This window comes from Muscardinus avellanarius, assembly GCF_963383645.1.
Source record: "Muscardinus avellanarius genome assembly, chromosome: 4".
NCBI classification, from domain to species: Eukaryota; Metazoa; Chordata; class Mammalia; order Rodentia; family Gliridae; genus Muscardinus; species Muscardinus avellanarius.
The window spans coordinates 119,604,880-119,615,557 of NC_137789.1; the positions used below are offsets into that span (position 1 = coordinate 119,604,880).

The window sequence follows — 10,678 nt, forward strand, 5'->3', positions numbered from 1 at the left end:
GCGATTCAGAGGACAGAAATCCCCACTTGGTTATCCAAGAGTACTCTAGACCAACAAAAACTCCCACTACCAAAGCTCTTCTTCAAACCCACCTCTATCAGGTGATGACCAGAGATGAGCTTAAATCACCTTCAAGATTATGCTGCAACCCTAATGGGACTGCCCTGCTTCCAGTCAGGGACCAGGGGGAACCTGCAGGTTGCAGGTCCTTGGGGGAGCTGCTCTGGGGCAACGTTGTCAACCTGGCATGCTACAGATGCAGTCCACCACACAGAGCGGTGCTGGCTCTCCACAGGGCCCTGCTGACAGGCTGCGTGGTCTCCATGCACTCGCAGAAGGCAGTAATAAGCTAAAAAAGATTTCACGCGCACTTCACTAATAAGGAAACTCAACATTCTGATCTTATCTCACATGATTGCTCATTAGCCAAAATGTTCCAGACACATGTGTGTCTGCTATAAATGTCATTTTTAGATTCCTTTAAATTAATATTTAACAGAAAGCCAGGCGTGGTGGTACATGCTTATAATCCTAGTACTTGGGCGGTTGAGACAGGAGGATCACAGGTACATCACCAGCCTCAGCTACTTAGTGAGACCCTCTGCAACTTACGGAGACCATTTCAAAATAAATAAATAAATAAATAAATAAATAAATAAATAAATAAATAAATAAGGCTGGAAATATAGCTCAGGTAGAATGAGCTGGGTTCAATCCTCAGTACTGCAAAAAAAAAAAAATTAATAGGAGTATTCCCTTCATTTGAAATACTAAAACCTAACAGGTTCAGACCACACACAGGGAAGGAAGGATTCCTGGAATGTGCCCAGCATTCTGATTAGTTGCTCTCATCTCAGAGGGTGATCCTAGGTAAATCCATTCAGGCTAAGGATAAAGCACTTAGAAGTCAGGTATGGTGACGCTCACCTGTAATCCCAGCAACTTGGGAGGCTGAGGCAGGATGATTCCAAGTTTGAGGCCAGCCTGGGCAACTATTTTGGATCCTGTCTCAAAATTTTAAAAAAGGGCTGGGGGAGCTGAGTGTGGTGGTGAATGCTTATAATCCCAGTACTTGGGAGGCTGAGATAAAAGAGTCACAGGTTCAAGGACAGCCACAGCAAGTAAATCTCATGAACCTAGTGAGCCTGTTTCAAAATAAAAATAAAAGGGGGGGTGGCTCTGAGGTAGAATGCCCCTGGTTTCAATCCCCAGTACCACACACACAAAAATAATAAGCCAGTATGTGGGAGGCTGAGACAAGAGGATCACAGGTTCGCAGGCAGCCTCAGCTACTCAGTGAGGCCCTCTGCAACTTAGTGAGACCCTGTTTCACAATAAAGAATAAAAAATAGGGCTAGGGATATAGCTCTGAGGTAGAATGCCCTTGGGTTCAACCCCCAGTACTGGGAGAAAGAAGAAAAAAAAAACTGGGCTGGGGGTATAGCTCAGAGGTAGAATGTCCCTACATTCAATTCCCAGTACCCAAAAATAAATAATAATAATAATAATAATTATTATTATTATTATTGTTATTAGGGATGTAGCTCAGAGGTAGGGAGCTTGCCTAGCATTTGTGAGGCCTGGGTTCGAACCCTAGTTCACAAAGAAAAAAGAAAAGAAATTGCTTTTAGGAGTTGGCAAATCAAGAGTGAAGAGCTGACCTGCATAAAGGTTTGTGTCCAGGTTAAAGGGACACCCTCACTCAACAGGATGGAGAAGATTCTACATAGGTTTTCGGACAGGGGAGCCTAATGTTAGTCTGGGATATCCCTCCCTGATAGCTCTGACTTGAGGTAAATCTGAAAAGGGAACCGGCTGTAATTTGAGGAAATGATTTTCCCCTATGGTTTCAAGAAAGAAGCTGGTTGTTCTCTAAATGTTTAGCCTGGTAGTCCTCAAATGTTCTGGTCTCAGGATTCCTGTATCCTCATAATTTGTTAAGGACCCCAAAGAACTTCTGTTCCTGTGGGGTGAATCTGTCAATATCTCTTTATAAATCCAACTGATATAATTTTTAAATTAATCATTTATGAATAATGATAAACTCGTTATATGCGAGAGATATTTTTAATGACAAAAACATTTTCCTAAACACAAGCATATTTGGTAAGAAGAGTGGCTTGTTTTATACATTATTACAATCTTTGGGAGGGGGGTGATAGAAATTAAGCCCAGGGTCTTGCACTAGCTAGGCAAGTGCTCTACTGCTGAGCTATACCCCCGGCCCTATTTTTTGCAATTCCTTTAACACCATAAAAGAATGATGCTTAAGCCAGGCATGGTGACACATACCAGTAACCCACTTGGAAGGCTGAGACAGGCAGATCACAGGTCCGATTTCTTATCCTCAGCAAGTAATGAAACTCTTATCAACCTAGCAAGACTGTTTCAAAATAAAATAGAAAACAGCTAGGGGTAGCCCAGAGGTAGAAGGCCCCTGGGTTCAATCCCCAGCACCACAATAACAACAACAACAAAAGAATGATGCAATTTGGCAGACAGAAATTTCCACTTTGTTTATTCAAGAGTACTCCAGCCCAACCAAACTTCTGCTGTGAAAGCTCCTTACTGGCGTTATGTTAACACTTAGTTGCATCTCCTGCCCTCTTTTCATTTAAGATGGATGGGGTCTCATTAAGTTGCCCAGGCTGGACTCAATCTTAAAATCCTCCTGCAGGCCGGACATGGTGGCACACGCTTGTAATCCCTGTGCTTGGGAGGCAGAGACAGGAGGATTGCACAGGTTCGAAGCCAACCGCGGGCACTGGCTTAGGAGACCCTGTTTCCAAATTAAAAAAAAAAAAAATGTAAAAATAGGTCTGGGAGTGTAACCCGGAGGTAGAAGGGCTTCCAGGAACCCCAGTACCACAAAAAAAAAAAAAAAAAAAAAATCCTCCTGCCTCAGTTTCCCAGGAGCTGGAGTGAACATCAAATGTTATTGAGGATATGCCACAACCTGAAACTGAATATACTGTGAGAATATAAGTTGACAAAATCATTTTGAAAAACAATGTGGTAATTCCTAATTAAGGAGAAAACATGTACCTCACAACTTGGCGATTCCGCTCCTAGATGTAAACACACTAGCAATAGGGATAAATCTCATTACCAAAATAAAAAAAACTAACCCAAGGATACACAAAGGATCTATAAATTGTTTAAGACATTCTAAACAATACTATGCAGACTGTTGAAGGTTACGCAGAGGAGTGATAAGCGGAGTCCAGAAAAGTGGTTATCTACGGAGGGAGGTGAGTTGTCAGAATCCATTTTCCAAATGAGTGCTGAATACATGTAGTTCATTAGAATTACTCAAACACTTCTCTAGATATCTAAAATATCTCACAACTTAAAAAGAGCAAGAAATGCCGAGCATGATGGTGCGCGCTTGTAATCCCAGCATTCGGGAGGCTGAGACGGGAAGATCGTGGTTCAAGGACAGCCTCAGCTACTTAGTGAGGCCCTTTGCAACTCAGTGAGACCCTGTTTCAAAATAAAGAATTAAAAAAAAATAAAAAATAAGATTTTATATTAAAAAATAAATTACATAATCAAAAATATAGTAATTTAACAGCATTTAAAGTTTAAAAAATAAAGAATAAAAAAAATGGGGCTGGGGGTATAGCTCAGTGGTAGAATGTCCCTGGGTTCCATCCCCAATACCGCAAAAAAAAAAAAAAAAAGAGCAAGAAGCTAGGGATACCAGAGGGCCTCCAGATAATGGAGGAGAAAGCTCAGTGGAGCCAGGGAGGTGGTCTAAGGGAAGGAGAGGGGAGAGAGTGAGGTTCGTTAATGGAATTACTACCATCCACTAAGTGCATACACATGAAATACCAATGTCAATCTCAGTATTGTTTTAGAAAAGAGGGAAATGGGGAGGTGGAGGGTCTACCAAGTGCTGAGTGCACGTATGTCACTGTCAGCATGGCTTACATTATGATGTGAGGCTACAGTGCACCAATAAAAGCATATTAAAAGAAAGAGCGAGAAGCAAAAAAGTCCGTATAATGTGGTATCACTTGTGTTAAAAAGGAAGATGGTGGACCAGGTGTCAGAACAGCTCAAGCCTGTAATCCCAGTACTACTTGTGAGGCTGAGACAGGAGGGTCACACATTCAAGGCCAGCCTCAGCAACTTATCAAAATTCTTTTCAAAATAAATAAAAAGGGCTGGGCGTGGTGGCAATCCTCAAGCTTGGGAGGCTGGGACAGGAGGATCGCACAGATTCGAAGCCAGCCTCAGCTACTTAGTGAGGCTCTCAGCAACTGAGTGAGACCCTATTTCCAAATAAAAATAAGTCTAGGAGTATAGCCCGGCAGTAGAAAGCCCCTGGGTTCCACCCCCAGTACCACCAAAATAAATAAATAAAATAAAAAGGGTTGGGGTGTAGCTCAGAGATAGAATGTTCAATTCCCAGTACCACACAAAAGAAATGGAGGAAGGGAGGGAATGAGGGAGGGAAAAGAAATAGAGAAAAGGTGAAAGAAAAATGGTGGGGCTGGGGTGCAGTTCAGCAGTCAAACACCTGCCTAGCATGTGTGAGTTCAATCCCCATCATAGCCTACATAAAGGAAAGAAGGGCACAGAGTGGGTGCTGGTTCTAAGTTGTCTGGAAAGGTTTGGGAGATAGCAACATGGAGAGATACACTTTTTACTCTTCACAATATTAAACTGACTGAATATTAAACTGTGTATTTTATGCATTTATTACCTACTCTAAACCATTTGCCTCCATCTTTGGGTGGGAAAACCAGGCTGGGGACTTGAACAGACTTATCCCAGGGCCCAGAATGAGTGGTAACAGGTCTAGACCCACATATTCAGGTTACCAGGGTCAAGCTCGGATCCATGGCTGCTACACGGAGACTGAACGGGGCGCCAAACCTGGTCTGGCTCCCAGAGTACGGAACTCTCTCCCAGCTCCCTCTCGCTGCTGTCAGCCTGCCCTGCTTCATTTGCCTGACTCACTAATTACATCCAACGCGTACATTCTTAATCCGTCAATTTAGCATGTTAAACTTACAACATCCTTTGCAGTGAAGTCACAAAACCAAGGTCAGAGGAGGGTCCCTGTGCTGTGGGATAAGGATGTTGATGGTGTGACACTGTATCCATTAGTGTGGTACAGTAACAAACAGTACTTTACTATGCCCTTTTATATGCTGACTTAAATTATAAAAGCCTCACAGCAACCCAGAGACATGGTAACAATTAATCCCATTTTGCAGATGAGGAAATAAGGTTAAGTAATTTGCCCAAGGTCATACGGCTAGTGTCAGCAATGTGGTAATGTTAAACTTCTACTCTGGCATCACCTCAGTCCCAATAGAAAGAACTGCAGATGCTCCCTAAATTGCTGAGGCTGGTCTTGAACCTGTGATTTTTCCTGTCTCAGACTAGGATTATAGGATGCACCACTGCATCCTGCAAAAAAAAAAAAAAAAAAAAAAAAAAATGTAAACAAGCAGACAATGTAATTAGCGCTCCCTTTTGTTGATTTAAAAGAAATCTAGAACCTCCAAGGCTTCAAGCCCGGTAGCCAAGAAGATTCACGCAAGCAGACTGCCTTGCACCTGCCCACTCCACATGGCTTTGTCTTTCTTGACCTGGATAACTTCCCAAGCTCGCCTCACTCTCCTGCCAGCAACTTGCCCTTCCTCTTCCCTATCTGTTCAAGCCTCAGCCAGCTGCCTGGACAGCCCAGTTTCACACAAGAAAATGGAGGATTAGGTTTTCTTTCACCTGATCTAGAAAATTCCACTCAATCCAACACACTTCAACTCCCATAGCAGGTATCCGAAACAATCTGTCAAACCGGAGAAGGTGGGACACATCCTTAATCCCAGTACTTGAAAGGCTGAGACAGGAGGATTGCCAAGTTTGAGGGCAATCTTAGCTACTTAGTAAGACCCTCAGTAACTTAGGAAGACCCTGTTTCAAAATTTAAAAATAGGGCTGGGAGTATAGCTCAAGGAAAAAATGTTCCTGGGTTCAATCCTCAGCCCAGTGCCACAAGAAAAAAAAAGAATTAAAAGGGTTAGGGGCATGGCTCAGAGGTAAACTACTCCTGAGGTTCAATTCCTAGTACCCAAAAAAGAAAAAAAAATTTTTTTTTGTCAAATATATTTCAAGAACTTGAAAAATCACCGGTTGGTTTAAAACAATCCCTTCCTCCTTCATTCAATTATACCAATGGTTCCACAAAATAAAAATGATTTACAACCTGGGTGTGGTGGTTCATGCTTGTAATCGAGTACTTGGAAGGCTGAGACAGGAGGACTGTGGATTTGCCCAAAGCCTCAGTGACTTAGGCCCTCTGCAACTTAGTGAGACCCTGTTTCAAAATAAAGAATAAAAAATTAAAAAAAATAGGGCTGGGGCATAGCTCAGAGGTAGAATGCCCCCTGGGTTCCATCCTCAGTGCCAGAAAAAAAAAAAAAGAAATGTTAGAAATAACATTTCCAGGAAGCCACAATGGGCAGAGCTGTCAAGGCAAGCTCGCATTCCCACACTGGGCTCTCACTGGGCCTTGGCATAATCCCAAGGGCCAAGCATCAAGGTTAGGCCAAGGCCATTACAGACACGCCATCTACCCAAATGCTCAGGGAAGAGGGTCCCTGGATAAGCACATATTCTTGCTGAACACACTCCCATATACATTAGAAATGAATTTTACATTTCCAAAGAAACAAATCCCTTTTGTGTGATCCAAGTGAATCAGAATTTTTAGAGTCTCATGAGAAGTGTTTGAATTCAACACAAACAATAGTGATAATGCTGAAAAAAAATCTTGGTTTGATGGCACACCTTGTAATCCCAGTACTTGGGAAGCTAAGACAGGAGGATCGAAGGTTCTCGGCCAGCCTCAGCTTAGTGAGGCCCTCTACAACTTAAGGAGATCCTGTTTCAAAATAAAGAATAAGCCGGGCGTGGTGGCGCAAGCTTGTAAACTCCACGCTTGGGAGGCGGAGACAGGAGGATCTCGCAGGTTCGAAGCCAGCAGCGCTGGCTTGAGACCCTGTTTCCAAATTAAAAAATATATTAAAAAATGGGTCTGGGAGTGTAGCCCGGAGGTAGAAGGGCTTCCAGGAACCCCAGTACCACCAAAAAATAAAAATAATAATAATAAAAATAATAATAAAATAAAGATAAAAAATAGGACTGGAGGTACAAAGTGGAGGTAGAATGTTCCTGGGTTCAATCCCCAGTATATATATATATAGATGGATGGATGGATAGATAGATAGATATAGATAGATAGATATAGATATATATACACACACACATACTTAGAGGCTAACATTCATTTACTAACTATACAGGCTATAGAATAATAGTAGTAGAAACCTCAGTAAGACATCTTCAGCAACTATAAAACTCTAAATTTTTCTTTATAAACAAGACCACCTTTCATAACCTACAAGTAGAACAAATTTAAGAGCCTGATGAAAGCCATCATGAGAAGAATGTCTTATATGTATCGATCCATAATTAAATTTTTAAAACTTCTTTGGTTTTCCATCAACTACATCATCTGCTTTGTTACCGTGTATTAAAACTTAAATAGCTGATTATTAGAAGCTAACCCCTAAATTACACAGTTACTGGGAAACCGAAACTGCGGTTGGGGAAGCTGAAGATCAGGTCTGGGCTACGACTTGGCATCCTCTCTAGAGGGATTAAAATCAATTTCTCTCCTTTCTCCCCTCTCTCTTTCCTCTCCCTCTTTAGGGTCTAGCTAAATTGCCCAGACTGGCATCGAACCTGCAACTCTCCTGAGAAGCTGGGATTCCAGCACTTTGACACCAATCTGCCCAGCAAACTATATAATTTTTTTTTTATACTACGCCTAGGGCTTTTCTTTTTACCATGATGATTTAAATTGGGCCAAGACGAGAAGGCCAGAGTTAGAAAATAAAAAAGAAGGGTCCAGAAAGACAGTAGGGCCCTCCTAATAAATACCAGGAGGCCCTGCAGTTGTTCCCAGGCGCTGCCTGCATGGAACCGGCAGCGATTTTAACAATCGTCCGTACTATTTTAGGACAATAAATTGACAATAAATAGGTAAAATATTCTGTGGACAATTTCTCACATATTTAGAGCTGCCTCAAAACAAAGGTCATTGCTTAAACTGCCCAACGGCCGTGGGAGGCATTTTAAAACAATGAAATAAGGACTCCACTGCCACAGTCGGGACCACAAAACCCCCTGCAGCCTTCAAGAGGTGGGATCCCGAGTAAATACAGACGCCAAGATAAACGTCAACATTAGATAACAGGTCCCTGCGCTTCCGGCAACCTCAGTATCAGCGCGAACTAGGTAGGGCAAGGGCGAGTCTGCGGGCGGCTCGGGTCCAGCGGCCCGTCACGTGCGCCGCCCGCAGCCCACGCCCCCGGCAGGGCGACCCCGGCCCGGCCCCGACGCCCCGGCCCCCGACGCCTGCGCAGGGCCCCTCGCGACTCCAGGCGGCGCCCCGGCTTACCCGTGCCCAGGAGGCCGGCCAGGAGGAGGAGAGCGTACATGGCGTCGCTTCGCTCTGCAGCCTGCAATGCAGACCGTCAGCTGACCGCGCGAATATAAACCTACCCCCCACCCGCCGCCGCGCAGTGCGCAGGCGCGGCCCCGCCCCGCCCCGCCCCGCCCGGCGAGCCTGACTCAGCGCCGCGCAGGGCGCCTGCGGGAGGGGCGGGGCTGCAGGAGGGGAGGGGAAGGGTCCAGGGTCAATGCCCCCCCCCCAACACTTACCCTAGGTAGGTATTCTGTACTGCGTTGGGTGCATCTTTTGGGGAGGGGTACTGAGGATGGAACCCAGGGCCTTTCTGTCTCCGATCATGCCCCCAGCCCTTTGTCTTCTTCTTGTGAGACAGGGCCTCTCTAAATTGCCCAGGTGGGCCACAAACCTGCGATCTTCTTCTCCTGTCCCAGCATCCCACGTACTGGAGTTACAGGCATGCACCACCATACCCGCTTTTAGAATTTATCTTAACCCCCTCACACACACACACTCTTGGGGAATCAGTCAATCCCGAGGCCTCGCCCATGCTAGGCGGCGCTCGACCACTGAGCAACGGTCCACCAACTCCTAAGGTAGGTCTTCTCTATTTTTAGGTACAGAAAACTCAATGGTCCACATTTAACCCAGTTTAATGTCGAGTTTATTCTTACCTTTGCAGTGTTGACAGTGCGAGCCAAAGATTTTGGACCCAGGACTAAGCTTCTCTGACCACATTTTTTCTATGAGGTGCCATGTATTGTTATTAGTTCCATTTTATGGGTAAGAATCAATCAATAGCAAACGGGCTAATGACTTGCCCAAGTATATATGTATGTTTGTCAGTACTGGAGGTTGATCCCAGGCAGGGGCACTCTACCCCTGAGCTACACTCCAGCCTTTTTTGTGTTTTGTTTAAGACAGAGTCTCACTAAATTGTTAAGGCTGGCCTTTAAGATCCTCTTGTCTCAGCCTCTCGAGTTACTGAGATTACAGACATGCACCCACCACACCAGTTTGAGTTTGAATCTCAACTCTAAGAACCTAAATAAATTGAAGCTAGGCACAATGGTGCACACCAGTAACTCCTGCAATTCTGGAGGCTGAGAAAGGAGGTTCAAGGCCAGCCCCAGAAACTTAACCAGACACTGTTGCAAAATAAAAAATAAAGCTGGGTGTGGTGGTACACGCCTGTAACCTCAGTACTTGGGAGGCTGACACAGTAGGATCACAGGTTCAAGACCAGCCTTGGCAATTTAGGGTGGCTCCCAGCAACCTAGCAACACCCTTTTTCAAAATAAAAAGAGCTGGTGCTGTATCTCAGAGGTAGAATGCCTCTGAGTTCAAGCTACAATATAAATAGATAGATAGATAGATAGATAGATAGATAGCCAGGCATGGTAGTGCATGCCTGTAATCCCACAACTTTGGAGGCTAAGACAAGGAGGATCATAGGCTTGTGGCTAGGTTCAACAACTTAGGCCCTTTCACAACTGAGTGCAACCCTGTTTCAAAATAAATAGGGCTGAGAGTGTTGCTCAGGGGTAGAATGCCCTTGAGTTCCATTTGCAGTACCAAAAGTGGGTGGCAGGGGTGCAGCTCAGAGGTAGAATGCCCCTGGATTTAATCCCCAGTGGTGTATGTACACACACAAAATGATTCAAACTTACCCCCACCCACACACACACACACACACACACAGGCATCCACACTGTCTCTTGTGATCAATCGCAAACTCAGAAAATGCAAAAGGAACAAGGACTTTATTTGGAATCTTAGGAATTGCAATTTGGGAGACACAGGTTCAGATATCTCTGAGTCTTAGTTCTAGGGCAGGCAGGGAAAGCAAAACCTTAAATGGACAAGAAGTACAAAGCAATAAAAATTTCTTTTCAGAGAACTTCCTTTGAACTCAGAAAAGGACAGGTGCTCTGTACAGGGGTCCATGACAGAAGTTAATGACAAGGATATGTATGCTTAATAAAAATATTTATGCCAGCTGGGCAGGGTGGTGCATGCCTATAATCCCAGTACTTGGGAAGCTGAGACTGGAGGATTGCAGGTTCGAGGCCAGCCTCAGCAATTTAGTGAGCCCTTCAGCAATGTAATGACACTCTGCTTCAAAATAAAAAATAAAAAGGTCTGAGGGTGTAATTCAAAGACAGAATGCCTAGCCGGGCGTGGTGG

The 10,678-nt window shown here is 44.3% G+C and overlaps 1 protein-coding gene across 1 annotated transcript in view; it reads right to left on the reverse strand.

Annotated features, from left to right (window-relative positions):
- PSAP (prosaposin) overlaps positions 1 to 8,522 on the reverse strand; it is a gene marked incomplete at both ends in the record, with an annotated part of 31,575 nt that extends 23,053 nt beyond the window's left edge. Inside the window, one exon of the mRNA XM_080693590.1 lies at positions 8,483 to 8,522. Within this exon, the coding sequence (XP_080549716.1) occupies positions 8,483 to 8,522 (40 nt within the window). The remainder of the gene's footprint in view (positions 1 to 8,482) is intronic.
- Positions 8,523 to 10,678: the final 2,156 nt, after the last annotated feature.